The sequence below is a fragment of the Brachypodium distachyon genome, chromosome 5, assembly GCF_000005505.3.
Source record: "Brachypodium distachyon strain Bd21 chromosome 5, Brachypodium_distachyon_v3.0, whole genome shotgun sequence".
Classification (NCBI taxonomy): Eukaryota; Viridiplantae; Streptophyta; class Magnoliopsida; order Poales; family Poaceae; genus Brachypodium; species Brachypodium distachyon.
Genome location: NC_016135.3, coordinates 24,991,876 through 25,006,404, shown reverse-complemented (window position 1 = coordinate 25,006,404; position 14,529 = coordinate 24,991,876). Strand labels below are relative to the sequence as shown.

Sequence of the window (14,529 nt, the reverse complement as noted above, 5' to 3'; positions counted from 1 at the left end):
TGCCGGTGTAGGGGATGGGCAACGGCGCCAGATCTGGAGCCAACAAAGCGGGGAGAGCTCCCACATGACTGGACATAGCCGGCGGGGATGCATGGTCGAGGGTGACTGGAGTGACGGCGGGGATCGGGATGCATTGTCGGGGGAGACTGGACTTGAGTACATGATGAGAGAGTGAGATAGATAGATATGCACGAAGCAGGTAAAAAAGACTGGATGCGGTGTTAATATATTTTAAATTTTAAATTTCTAGGATTTAAATTTAATGAATACAAAAGAAGCTACTTGCCCTTGATCGTGGACAAGTACCATTGGCTACAATGATTAATGGTGTGGCCATATAAGTATATGCTCTTAGTTGTCTAATTTTTACTTTAAGGAAAAAAACTTACATAAGCTAACGAATCAGAGACGTTGAATTTAAATCGTCCGTGTCAAAGCTTAGAGCACAAACCATATAAAATGCTGAATCAACTTATCTCTAATCAAAAGTTAGACGACTTAAATATAAGCATCTAACAAAACCAAATAAACAAGTTAAAAAGGGCGACAAAGAACGAAGATGCGTGACTGGGGGAGGTTGGAAGAGAGACAAACGGCGGCGCCGCCAACACAAAAGGAAAACGACGACGAGAGCCCTCCTAAGCAATCGTCGGAATTTGGCAACGTGATGCACCTTTCAAAATGATCATGACAACCATCATGCCTCTAGGCCGTAGCAGCGTAGTGCTGCTCGACGGCAAGTGGCACTCGGACGGTCCTTTGCCAACCCTAAGATACGGCGGTTGCGGTCATAGTTGAGGTCAGAAAATTCAGGTGTTTATTATCCAACTAAACATATGGATTCAACAAACGTGAAAGCAACATCCCGACCACCGTGTGCGTGGGCCGTGGCAACGCACGAGCATTTCCCCTAGTGATGTATATATGCCAATATGCCAACAAGATTTGATCAAGCCTACATGACACTGGACAAAAGAAGACAACGAGTCAAGCCTTCAAGTCATGATCAAATTGCTAGAAGAACATGAGTTGATAGGCAAGAAATGCTCTAGTACTATTAATAGTAAGTCAGTGACCTATGTCCGTGCCATGTTCCCACGATTATGGTTTCTCCTGTGCACATTATTTCAAGAGGAGAATCATTGAAGCAATCCTCAGCTCTCCCAATCCTTCAATGTGTACCGTATCTTAAGTATATCACCTAGGCAAAAAATTGATGTGACACGTTATTTAATAAAGAAAGAGAGACGTATGGTATCTTAATGTAGATATAACTCTAAGCGCTAAACCCAAGAAAACTCATAATGGCTCTCTCACAAAACATAATAAATAAGAGCAAATACAACATCGAGAGCAAGAATAATAGTACTCCCTCTGTCTCATAATACGAGGAACGCACGTGTATATATACGAGAGGATACGAGGGATCTCCTGGCAGCCATACACACGAACGGCCTTCTTCCGCCAATTAATTAAGAAGACAAATAACAGGAGTTGGCGTTTCCGTTTTGCCATGGCAGATCAGAACGCGGCCGCTGGAGTTAACCACAGCGAAGGCCTCCCGATACCAGAGACTTCGTCGAGATGCGTCACGGAGTGCGGCGCACACAACTTCGAGGTGACCAATTCCGAGCTGCTCGTCGGCATGGGGATCGGGAGGTTCGTCAGCTCCAGCACGTTCAGCGTCGGCGGCTACGACTGGAGCATCAGGTTCTACCCGGCCGGAGAAAAGGATGACCCTGCCGGCGGCTATGCGTCAGCCTTCTTGTTTTACCTCAGCGAGACGAAGAACGTGACGGAAAATTTTGCCTTGACCATGCTGGACAAAGACGGCGAAGTAGTGGCCAACAGTGAATTCCAAGAGACGAACATCTTTTCTCCGGAAGCTAATCACCGGGGCTGGTTACAATTCATCGAGAAACTGAAGCTGAAATCGCCGCCGTCGGATGATCAACTCGGCAATGGCGGCTGCCGCTTCACGATAAGGTGCGTTCTCACGGTGATCAAAGAGCCACCAGCGGATCAATGCAAGGAAAAGCTTTTCGAGATTCCGCCACCGGAGCTGCCAGGACAGCTGGAGCGCGTCCTCAAAGACCGGAAAGGCGCCGACGTCACGATACTGGTCGGCGGCTGGGAGTTCAGCGCGCACAGGTTCATGCTGGCCGCGCGGTCGCCGGTTTTTGACGCGCAGCTCTTTGGTCCTTTGGCGGAGAAGGACACACGGTGCGGAAATACAACAATAGAGGTCGTCGATATGAAGCCGGCCATCTTCGAGATGTTCCTTCACTTCATCTACACGGACTCGCTGCCGCCGCTGTGCCTGTGCGACAGCGAAGAAGGCTACGGTACTGCTGAGATGCAGCATCTGCTGGTCGCAGCAGATCGCTACGGGCTGGATAGGCTAAAGGGGATGTGCGAAGGGAAGCTGTGCAGAAGCATTAACTTGAAGACTGTCACGAGTACACTGGCACTGGCGAATCAGCACTTCTGCGAGCGGCTCAAGAATGCGTGTGAGGAGTTCTTGTCGGAGTCAGGACGAGTGAGCGATGTCCTTTCGAGCGACGAGTTCAGACGCCTCATTGCAAGTTGCACTCCGCTAGTTTTGGAGGACAAGGAGGTTTCCGCTGGGGAAAAGAAGTTATAGATGGATTTTGAAGTTTCCGTTTATTAGTACAAATATTCTTATGGTTTATCTGTCAGGTCAACTTAAATTTCATATGTGAATTTTTACATAGCGGACACTTTATCGATTCTCTTGTGACAAATTAATGTGTTAGGCTAGCCAGCTCTCGGTTGAATTTTGAACCAAAAAAAAGCTGAAAATTTAAACTGTTATAGCATAGGAAAATTCATACCGCATAGAAATTATAGAAAACCCCAATAAATCAAGTATAATTCAAGAGGGAATTCCATATATACCATCCAGAATTTTTCTGAGTGCTCAAATACCAATCATAATTTTCACTTCAATCCGCCGAGTCCGAATCCGAATTTGCCACTATGGTTAGTTGACGGTCATTCATTATGCCAATACATAATTTTCTCCATGAATGTAGCAAACAAATTTGAAATACATTTCAGCAAGAGATAATAAAAATAATAATTTTGGCCTCAATTATCAGAAACTTTCAGCAAGATATTCCCTTGTTTAACTTTACATCACAATTTTCACAATAAATTTCTGTAAAAATAATATAATCAAATTCATCTTAATTCACAAGCAAGATAGTGTTCAAAAGACCACAGTGTAAAGGATGTCGGGGTGGCGAGCGACTTCGGGAGACACCGCGTGCGCGCGATTTCGCGAGACGGCAGCGAAGGCTTCAGGCCCATATTTGTACATCGGCCCATCTGTGTTTCCGAGTGGGTAACATTTTTCAGGCCCGTAACATTTTCTTTGTACGTACACGTTCGATGACGAGAGTGCAGTACGCTTGGGAAACTCTCAAATAAAAGTTGTACGCCTGGGAACTCAGTTCTGTACTTCTGTACCCACTATAGTATAATACGTCTGTTTTTTTTTCCTGGAATACTTCTATTTGTTTGGCAATTTTTAATACGTACTCCCTCCAATCATAAATTATTGTCGAAATATTACATGTATCTAGATGCTTTTTAAGAATGGATACATTCATATTTGGGCAAATTTGAATCAAAATTTAGAATCAGATGGAGTAGAACCATGTCTGAATTTTGCAGCATCTGTCTATTACGACATGTACGAAGAAAATATATCATTTTATATAGAGTAAATTTCAAGGACACAGTTCTTGAGGTAGGCTTTTCACAGAACCACACTTTTCGATAATTTTCTCGCAGAACCACACTTCTTCAGACTAATTTTCTCAGTTTACCCAAAACCAATGTTTAAGCGCATTTGACATTTTTCCTTACAGGTGGGGCCCACTATCAGTGTGAGATCGAGATAGGCAATCAGAGGGGGGGTGAATAATTGCGCGGAAGCAAATTAAAACTTTTCCCGAAAGTTCAAACCCTAAATCACCTTTCTGTCAGTGATAGTAAAACAGCTGTAACTTTTTATTGGATGAACCAAAAAATACGTATGAGTATGCAAAAGAAAGGTATTGAAATTATCTAACCAACGCAACAAAAATCAGCTCAATTGGACTTACCAATCAAAAGATATGATTAAATCAGTAACAGCTGACAGAAAGTTACGAGAATTAATCTATAATCGATTTCGAGGAATAACAAGAAAGATGAATTAATCGCAATCTTCTCTTCATCTCGTGATAAACCTGCAGCAAAGTATTATGAACTTGTGATGAACCTGCACCAAAGTGTTAGAAAGATCTAGCACGAAGATTTCACGAAGATCCGAGAAGAACAGAGATGACACCGCCAACGAATTTCTTTATTGCAACGATGTCGATCGATTAGAAAAGATGCAACCATGCATCCAAGAACTCTCCAAGAATTGATCTAGATCTAAAGCTCCGAGTTTTCTCATGTCCTTGCTAAAATCCTAGCAAGGATGCTCTCTATTTATAAGGGAAAATTCGCGACCCTAAACCGAGTCCGAATCCAACACGAACTTCTCTGTTCCGGTCGTTATTCTGCCCGTGGAGCCCACAGACGACCTCGGATTGAGACGACTCCAAAAGCAAAGTTGTTCGTCTCGACGACGCGCACAACTTTCATGTGGACCACTTTTCCATCCGACGCCATCTTGATGACGCTACTGTTCAATCTTTAAACAGCTCTCATTCAGCCACGGCTGGACCTATATATCTTCACGTCGATGCCACTCCATGCCATCAACTCTTCTTGTGATGTTTTCAAAACTCGACCATCACGTATCGAATATCTCCAATACCGTACATCTCCTGTATAAACAACGTACGACAAACCGGTGCCCTCCCGGATCATCGTAGCCTTCACTTCCATTGTTCCTTCGCACGAACGTCCCGTATGACCTTGAACCTCGACCTCAGCTTCTCCCAAGCTTCGTCCCTCGATCCCGTCATCGACCACGTTCCTCTGGCTCCGGCAACACCTGAAAGCGAACACACAAATAACCAGTACGACCACAAGTCCACGACTTGACTCAGGGTAAGTTCCACACAAATCACGCCATGTTTTCACATAAGAAACATGTCATCACATAAATATCCATATTATCCAAAGTATCCACATCAATGTTTCATGTAAAACACTTGCCAATGTTACACATCACATATGATTTCATAATCAGGTCCATCTCATTTATGCATTTAGCCCCCACATATTTTTCATATTTATTTTCTCCCCCCTTTTCTTCCTCTTCTCCAGCTGCCCTCTCTGCCGTTCATCCCTCGTCCCCAGCCGGAGCGCCCACACACACGCCAACGACACCGCCGTCTCCCCACCAAAAACTCTCCCGGTCTTCTCCCCAAGTTCCATGTTATGCAGCAGCTCCTGCTTAAAAAAAGAGAGCAGAACAAATTGTATATTTGCCGCCCGCGCGCAGCCAGCTTCGATGCCCCAGCGACCTTCGCAGCTCGTTCGCCCGCATATAACGTGCCACCTTCCTCGAAGCGAAGAGGCGATCGATTCGGGAAACAGAGCATGAAGCAGCATCTCATGTCTTCGAGGACGAAGACGACGCGGCGCGCGGCGGCGCTGGGAGTGCCGGCGAAGAGCTGCTGGGGGCTGCAGGGGGCGATGCGGAGGGACACGGCCGGGAGGGAGCTCCTCGTCTGGGCGCTCGCCGAGGCCGTCTCCCCCGGCGATGGCGTGGAGCTTGGCATCGATTGAAGGATGGAGCGGCGGGCTGTGGTGCGCGCAGCCGCGCCTGAGCTCAGGAAAGTTGAGCCTGGCGGAGTCGAGCCGCTCGCGGGCGCCGACGCGGAGGTTCCCCGACCAGGCGCACCGCAGGGGCCAGGCCCTGCCACCGCCGCCGCTGGGCGCGTCGCGGACGAGAGGGCAAGCGCGTGCAGAGCGGTGTGTCACGGACGAGAGGGCGAGCGCGTGCCCCGAGCAGCTTGACCTCCTCTTACTCGAGCAGCTGGAAGCCCGGGTGGTCGCCCAGCACGTCGGCGGCCGCGGCCGGCGGCTTGACGCAGAACAAGGTGCTGTTCAGCTGCATCACCTTGGCGCCCTTGCGCTTGGCCCCAATGTTGTTCCCCATCGGTCGACGACTCCGGCTTTCGGTCCTTCTTGGTCTTGCTGTGTGCGGTGCTTTGTGACTGTGTCTGCGCTTGTGCACTTCTTCTTCTCTTGAGGTGTCGTGTTGGGGGAGCTGCGATGTGTGTGTGAGAGAGAGATCTCTGCGTGGCCGGAGAAGAGGAAAAAGAAGGGGGAGAATAAATATGAAAATATGCAGGCGCTAAATGCATAAATGGGATGGACTTGATAGTGGGTCCCACCTGTAAGGAAAAGTGTTAAATGTGCGTAAACATTGGTTTTGGGTAAACTGAAAAGATTAGTTTGAAGAAGTGTGGTTCTGCGGAAAAATTATTGAAAAGTGTGATTCTTTGAACAGGTTGCATTTCTTGAAATTTACTTTTTTATATATCTTAAAACACAGCATCGTGAACCAATGATTCGACCGATAAAACCTGAACCTAAAGTTTCACCGGTTATTCGATTTTTTAAACCATGGTTTCGTGCCTTTGCAGGGCACCCGTACCCTTACTTGCAGCCGAGATGCAGCATTTGTTGGTCGCAGCAGATTGGTATGGGCTGAACAGACAGTTTCACCGGTTATTACTCCGCAGCCGGCACGTTGCAAGGAACCATGAAAGGTTTCCATTTGCAGAAAAAAAAGTAGCACGTGTCAGAGGATATATATTTATCCATCTATCCAAAAATTTACATATGGAATGAAATTTGATATGACGAATAAACTATAAGATTTTTGCTAATTAATTAACGAGAACTTCAATTTCTTTTTCGGGGCAGTTTTGTCCTCCAAAGGTAGCGGGGTGCAACTTGCAATGAGGCGTTTGAAGCCGTCGCTTGACAGGACATCGCTCACTCGTCCTGGCTTCGACATGAACTCGTCGCATGCATTCTTGGGCCGCTCGCAGCAGTGCTCATTCGCCAGCGCCAATGTACTCGTGAATGTTTTCACATCGATGCTTCTGCACAACTTCTCTTCGCACATCGCCTTGAGCCTATCCAGCCCGTACCGGTCTGCCGCGACCAGCAGTTGCTGCATCTTGGGGGCACCATAGCCTTCTTCGCCGTCGCACGGCGGCAGCAGCGAGTCCGTGTAGATGAAGTGAAGGAGCATCTCGAAGATGGCCGGCTCCATGTCGACGACCTCTATTACACGAGGCGTGTTCTTGTTCTCCCCCGTGGGACCAAGGAGCTGCGCGTGGAAAGCCGGCGACCGCGCGGCCAGCATGAACCTGTGCGCTCCGAACTCTCTACCGCCGACCAGGAGCGTGATGTCGGCATCTTTCCCGTCTTTGAGGGCGCGCTCGAGCTGTCCCGGCAGCTCTGGCGGCGGAATCTTGATAAGCCTTTCGTTGCACTGATCTTCGAGTTTGAGCACCTTGAGGACACACCTTATCGTGAAGAAGCCGGCGGCTTCGTGGAGCTGATCGGACGGCGGCGGTTTCAGCTTGTGTTTCTCGACGAATTCGAACCATCCCCAGCCAAAACTTCTCGGAGAAAAGACGTAAGTCTCTAGTACTTCCTTGCTGGCTACCACTTTGCCGTCTTTGTCCAGCATAGTCAAGGCCAACTTTCCCGTTATTGTCTCCAGCGTCTCGCTAAGGTAGATCAAGTAGGCCGATGCATAGCTGGTAGGGGCAGCAGGGGCAATCTTTTCTCCGTCCGGGTAGAACCTGATTTTCCAGTCGTAGCCGCCGACGCTGAACTTGCTGGATCTGACGAACTTGCCGGCGCCCATGCCGTCGAGCAGCGAGTAGTCGGGGAGCTCGAAGTTGTGCGCGCCGCACTCCGTGACGCATCTCGACCAAGTCTCCTTTAGCCGGAGGCCTTCGCCGTAGTTAACTCTTGCGGCGGCGTTCTGATCATCAGCCATGGCAAACGGAAACGTACGCCAACCGGCCGGCCTACGTGCGTTGTCCCTCCCTAGTCACGGGCTCACGGCGGAAATTCTTAATCGGCCACACAGGATATCTCGTACGGTTTACGATCGATTTAATAGCTGTTGCCCTTTTGGGACGGGGCATCGCGTACTTCCAGAGTTCTAGATTGGTACGATGGCGCCAGGTCCTAATTCTTTTGTCTTCTTTCGAAACTTATTTACGATCATGTTACCGGGTCAATTCGACTGTGGTATATAGATCCGATGCAAGTAGCAGCCAGCAAAAGCAATGGGATTGGGGAAGAGAGACCGGACTGGGAGAAAATGTTCAGGACGTGTAGTTTCAGATAGAACTTAGGGAAGTTTCAGATACACTACAACTTTAATCGACAAGGAATAGCTTCCCAGTAGCCAGACGCGGGGGCCGAGTTTAGAATTGGCCGTTGGGCCGTGCCTGGGCTTGCTGGTCAAGGCCAGCCCAATGTCCCTCTTGTCTTTCTTCAGTTCTGAAGCAGAGTCGCCAGTGTCTTGTCTTGTGCTTCAGAGGTGCACGGCTGTACCTTGGCCGTGGACAGATCACGATGGCGCAAGCCCCTAATCAGTATACTAAGGATGACTGCGTAGTGTTTATGTCTTATTGCCGAAGATCGTGCGAGATTTGTTTCTCGGAGTTTCGCTGGAGCGAGGATGTTGGTCCGGAGGTGGTGGGTCTGTCGTTATTCCCCAAGTTCGTGATGCGGCAGATCTGAGTCCAAGAAATCATGAGGACGTCCTCCGATTGACGTGCCACAGCGACATGTGCCTTGCTGCTTGCAGCGGACCTGTTCATCGACTCACAAAGCCTCGTTGACGATGATGCTTCTTTGGATCTGGCAATGGTGGAGACTCGGTGTCTCTTCCAGCGCGTGTCTGGACGGCGTTGGGGGTTGGCGGGGGTCGCTGGCGTTGGTGAGTGCAGGAACCCGATGGATAGTTTTGTATTTTTCTATTCCAAGACAATTATTTTTCTCCTTGTCTGTGTTTTCGTTTCCACGTTATGTTTGTTCATGTCACTTGATTTTCTATTAATGAAATATGTGGTTACTACTTAAAAAAAAATGCTGGAGTAGATGCGATGGGCGCCGTCGCGAGGACCGATGGGTTCAAAGTTGAAAGCACCCCATACGTACGACGTTGCGCCCCCTGTTGCCGGTTTGGAGGAAATCGAGCCATGAGAGCACGTAGTCCTAGCCAGAAATTTTAGTCGGAAGAACCGCCGTCGAGATCCTTCACGGAGCCCGCCGTCACCGCGGACACACGACTAACTCGAGGCGACCAACTACCGGCTGCTGAGCTGCTCGACGGGAAGGCACCGACGTGACACTCCTGGTCAGTGCGCGGCAGGGCGTTCGATCGGCGCGCACGAGCAGGGGGTAATAACGAAGATGCCGAAGCACTGGATGATCTGCTTGGCGCGCCAGCTTGAGCTCGGTGGCTCCTGCAGTGCTGCGTACGCGTTGTGTTGTGAGATTGTGATGTTTAGGAGAGGAAATATCGGTATCAAGCTTAAACAAATATTTTTTTAAAAAAAATGCTAAACTGGTAGCGGGCCGGCCTGCCCCATCCCCGTGCCGAGTCGGGCTGTGGTGCAGGTGGGATTTTTTAAAGGCCCCGGCCCAGGTGACCAGCTATAGCGTGTACATGTAATTTCTTGTGCCGCAAACTACGGAGTAGATCGATCCTGTTTAAAAAAAAAAGGAAAAGGAAACCTAGATCGAACGGGTATGCATGATATGGTCGTGCCAACCTAGAACTCTGCAACAAGTCTGCGTAAGAGACCGTAGAAAAAGCACCGACTTGATCGTAAGGAAATTAGTTTACTATAAATATGGGGATAGATCGACACGATCGAGTTGATATATATAGCAAGGAAACAGAAACCGTGTCAACAATCAATCTCGTACCTCGTGATTATTCGATCGCCAGATCCACTTCTCGTCGTGCGTACCTTCTGCCTTTGCCTATGGGTAACCACGCCGGCGTGCAGCGGCTACCGGAGACGACGACAACGCCGTCGAGAGGCATCACGGAGAGCGTCACGGCGTCGCACGAATTCAAGGTGACCAACTACCGGGCGCTCGACGGCGTGTTGGGCGTGGGCAAGTCCGTTAAGTCTGCCACGTTCAGCGTCGGCGGCTACGACTGGGAAATCAGGTTCTTCCCGGACGGGGACAGAAGGGAGTCTGCCAGCTATGCGTCGATCTACTTGGCTTGTCTCAGCCCGGCGGCCAAGCTTGACGTGAGCACAAAGTTCACCTTAACAGTGCTAACGCAACGAGCTGGCAAAGTAGCCAGCATGGACGACACTCGGTGCACCTTCTCTCCCACGAGCGTCACTTGGGGCTGGACGAAATTCGTCGAGAAATCGAAGCTGAAATCGCCGGACCACGACGATGCCTACTTAATAACGATAAGGTGCGACCTCACCGTGCCCAAAGAACCAAGCACGGAGTGCAAGGGGGTCCTTATCGAGGTTCCGCCGTCGGAGCTGCCAGGCCACCTCGAGCGCGCCCTCAAGGACAAGAAAGGCACGGACGTCACGCTCCTGGTCGGCGGCAGGGAGTTCACCGCACATAGGTTCATGCTGGCTTCACGGTCGCCGGTCTTGGATGCACAGCTCTTCGGTCCCACCCTGAAGAAGGAGGACGCACGGCGCGTCGAGTTCGTGGACATGGAGCCGGCCATCTTCCAGATGCTCCTTCACTTCATCTACACGGACTCGCTGCCGCCACCGACGTGCGACGACAGTCAAGTAGGAGGCTACGGTACAGCCGAGATGCAACATCTGCTGGTCGCAGCGGATCGGTACGGGCTGCACAGGCTCAAGCTGATCTGCGAAGAGAAGCTGTGCAGAGGCATCAAGGTGGAGAACGTCATGAGTACAATGGCGTTGGCGGATCGGCACTGCTGCCACCGGCTCAAGGATGCATGCGTAGCGTTTATGTCACAGCCGGATGTGATGGGCGCCGTCGTGAGGGACGATGGGTTCAAGCACCTCATAGGACGCTGCCCCATGTTGGGTTTGGAGGAGAGCCATGAGAGCAAGTACTCGGAGCCACAAATTTAGCAGTGCGGCCAATTTCTTTTATAACGAGTGTCTATTTTCTAGTCGATTTAAAAATAACTATTTCTCAGTCGACAATTGTAAAATTTGATTAAGATTTTTTCATCATTTGTACTTTCATAAAATCTTGCACGAATCTTGGTGATCATATCAGACGGTTGTTAGCATCATGACTTAAAAATAGTTGTTTCTCAATTGCCTTAGAAATAGAAAAGGGTTCGGGACTGCTTGCGATCATATATTTTTGAGTAAATTTCACAGAATCACAGGTTTTGAGGCAGCCTTCTCACGGAGCACTGGTAAATGCCAGTTCAAGAAAACTCCCACCGTAGAAGAAGAAGAGCAATGAGGAAAAAAAATAAAAAAGACGAGGGGTCTCATGAAAAAGATGTGGCACCTGACGTGCGGGCCCCACCTGTAAGAAATAGTGTCAAACGAGGTTAAACCCGTGTTTTGGATGGACTGAGACAATTGGACACAAAAGTTGTGGTTTTGTGGACAGATTAGCATCTAACAGTGCTCCGTGAGAAGGCTACCTCAAAACATGTGGTTCTGTGAAATTTACTCTATATTTTTCATTTTGCACTCAACGACCACATGTTAATTTCTCACACTAATTGGTGTTAAAAAAGAGAGTAGAAATAGTACTTATGCATGATTTATCCATTAATCCATGGCCAACCGAGTATCCTTTCTATAACTTTTCTTTAGAGGAATATCCTTTAGAACTAATAAAAGGGTTAAGGTTAATCTCAGCCATGCCGTTCTCTGCATGGAAAAATCGTAAATCCTTGTATAATGGTGCACCATACCAAAATTCATAATACCGTTTTCGGAGCTTGAGATCAACAATTCGAGATCGTGTCATGGATCTCCATACTTGCGGGCCCCCACCTGTTTTCACCTTTCCTCCCACACCCCCTGCTCAATTCTCAGATCGTTTTTTTTAGAAGAAACAAATCTAAGAGGGCTAAAAAAAGAAATTGACGCTAGCTTGACCGAGCAATGCGGAAATTCCTGGGCCAAAACAATGCCATTTGGACACTAATACCGCTTTGCACTAGACGAAAGAACATTAATGTCTGATTTTAATAGCCAAAGGAGTACGAATAAAGTTAAAGGACTATTCATGTACTTTGCAATATTGTGGATGAAAAAAATAATATTGTTCCATAGCTAGGGAAAAAGGTGTAGCTGGTACAGCGGTGAACCCAGCCAAGTTATGGGGTGGGGCCTGCACCACCCGATAATTTTTTAAATTCCATTTTATAAGTAAATAATATCAAAGAAATTTAGAAAACAGAATCACGGTGTCTTTGCCCGACCTAATATTATAGTTGGTGTGGCTATTTTTCAGTTGCCTGAATTTTAAGCAAAATGCATTAAATCTCATTTGACATATCAGAGCCGTTGGATTAAAATCTAACAGCCCGTTTGGCAACCAATAATTCATTTCATTTGGTAGAAATGAAATGAGATCCAATTTTTGATAGGATTTCATTTGGTTGAATTTGAATTCCGGGTTCAAAAATCATGTTTGTCTACCACATGGAATTTTAGAGTGAGAGACAATTTTAGAGAAATGATGACTTTTAAAGAGGAACTGGGTTAGTTATAGTGTAATTTCATGAAATTTGAGATTGGATTTTTATGACCAATTTCATGCCACCCAAACAAGTTGGTTTCTGGAATTCAAAATGAATTTCTGAATTCTATGTCCAAATGATGTGCCGAACGAGCCGTAAAGGTAATCCTTACTCTCCCCGTTTTTATGTGTGTCTAAGCACGTCAACTCGTCTCTAAAAACAAGACGGTAACCGAAATTAGAAATACAGCGTCTAGCCTATCCAACGCTGAAAACCTGGGTCTGTCACTAGGCCTGCACACCGGAAGCCAAGTACGCGAACCAAATTCGTACGAGAACAAGAAAAGAAAACGAAACGAAGTCTAGAGTACTAGTCCCTAGCCTAGGACCTGACCGTACGGCCAGCACGAATTCAGGTCGAAGAAGAACTCATCCAGGTAATTAATTAAGTTGGTATCCTCGTCGGTGTAGGAGTAGCATACGTAACACGTCCTTGATTAGTCCCTTGTTAAGTTAAAAGTCGTCTTTCTACATAAGACGGTTATAAGCTAATTAAGCGTGCAAACTACTTCCTTTCAAATCTACAGGCCGATCGACGACAATACCGTGACTCGTTGTCGCCGTTTGTTCTTCCCCTGCCCTAGCGCACAAACCTTGCCGGCGATGGCTAACCGCTCGTCCTCGGCAAGAGATCAGCTCCAGCCCGAGATCACGCTATCCAGATGCCTAACGGAGAGCGCCACCGCGACGCTCACTCTCGACGTGACCAATTACCTCGAGCTCGACGGCATGGGCGTCGGCGAGTTCGTCAGCTCGCGCGTCTTCAGCGTCGGCGGCCACGACTGGGTCCTCCGGTTCTACCCCGACGGCGAAGGATATTCGGAGGATGGCTATGCTGGCAACACGTCGGCGTTCGTGCGCTATCAGGGCGAAGCCAGGGGCGTGAGAGCCAAGTTCACGATGGAGATGCTCCATAAGCAGGGGATCAGCCAGGCAGCGGTAGTAGCCAGCTACGGTTCCGTGTCATCCGTCTTCTCTCCTGGTATGTGGAAAGAGGACTGGGGCTACCAGGTGTTCGTCCACAAGTCCAAGCTGAGGGAGCTGTCGGAGCTCGGCGGCGACGGCGGCTGCAGCTTCACGATACGGTGCGTCCTCACCGTCGTCACCAACGAGTCGCCGCCGATAGAGCTTCCCGGCAGCCTCGAGCGGGCGCTGAAAGACGGGAAAGGCGCCGACGTCACGTTTAATGTCAGCGGCAGCGCGTTCAGGGCGCACAGGTTCATGCTCGCGGCGCGGTCGCCGGTCTTCGAGGCCCAGCTCTTCGGGCCCATGGCGGAGAAGGACATGGGCCGTGTCGAGGTCGTCGACGTGGAGCCGGCCATCTTCGAGATGATGCTTCACTACATCTACACGGACTCGCTGCCGCCGTGCGGCGGCGACGACGACGAAGGAGGAGGCGGCGGCGGCGCCTACGGGGCCGCCGTGTTGCAGCATTTGCTGGTGGCGGCGGATAGGTACGGGATCGACCGGCTCAAGACGATTTGCGAAGAGAAGCTGTGCGAGAGCATCGGCGTGGAGACAGTCACCAGTACTCTGGCGCTGGCGAATCAGCACTTTTGCGAGCGGCTCAAGGACGCGTGCCTGGAGTTTATGTCGTCGCCGGAAGTGTTGGGCGCTGTGCCTGGAGACCGATATGTACAAAGAGCTCCTTGATAGTTGCCCGCGGCTGTCTTTGGAGAACAAACGGTAGCAGACTAGCAGTGCGTCGAGACTCGAGAGGTAGTAATACAAGTTGACTAAGAATTAAGAAATCCAGAAGGATCTGTAAGTTTTGGGTGT

The 14,529-nt window shown here is 49.0% G+C and overlaps 4 protein-coding genes across 4 annotated transcripts; 3 read left to right on the top strand and 1 right to left on the bottom strand.

Annotated features, from left to right (window-relative positions):
• The first annotated feature begins 1,513 nt into the window (after window positions 1–1,513).
• LOC100837130 (BTB/POZ and MATH domain-containing protein 2) lies at window positions 1,514–2,644 on the top strand. The gene is made up of 2 exons (XM_010228983.1): window positions 1,514–1,840; window positions 2,048–2,644. Exons 1-2 carry the CDS (start codon window positions 1,514–1,516, stop codon window positions 2,642–2,644), a joined length of 924 nt encoding a protein of 307 aa, XP_010227285.1.
• Window positions 2,645–6,862: 4,218 nt separating this feature from the next.
• Window positions 6,863–7,996, bottom strand: LOC104581434 (BTB/POZ and MATH domain-containing protein 2). Its single transcript, XM_010228981.1, has 2 exons — window positions 7,643–7,996; window positions 6,863–7,444 (listed from the first exon to the last, which is right to left on the bottom strand). The coding sequence occupies exons 1-2, from the start codon at window positions 7,994–7,996 to the stop codon at window positions 6,863–6,865; spliced, it is 936 nt and encodes a 311-aa protein (XP_010227283.1).
• Window positions 7,997–10,004: 2,008 nt separating this feature from the next.
• Window positions 10,005–11,122, top strand: LOC100836510 (BTB/POZ and MATH domain-containing protein 1). The gene has a single exon (XM_024456083.1). It carries the CDS (start codon window positions 10,005–10,007, stop codon window positions 11,106–11,108), a length of 1,104 nt encoding a protein of 367 aa, XP_024311851.1. The 3' UTR covers window positions 11,109–11,122.
• A 2,231-nt stretch (window positions 11,123–13,353) lies between these two features.
• On the top strand, window positions 13,354–14,440 carry LOC100836208 (BTB/POZ and MATH domain-containing protein 2). The gene is given in 2 exon segments (XM_014895812.2): window positions 13,354–14,370; window positions 14,372–14,440. Coding segments are annotated over 2 exon segments (1,086 nt in total).
• The last annotated feature ends 89 nt before the right edge of the window (window positions 14,441–14,529 follow it).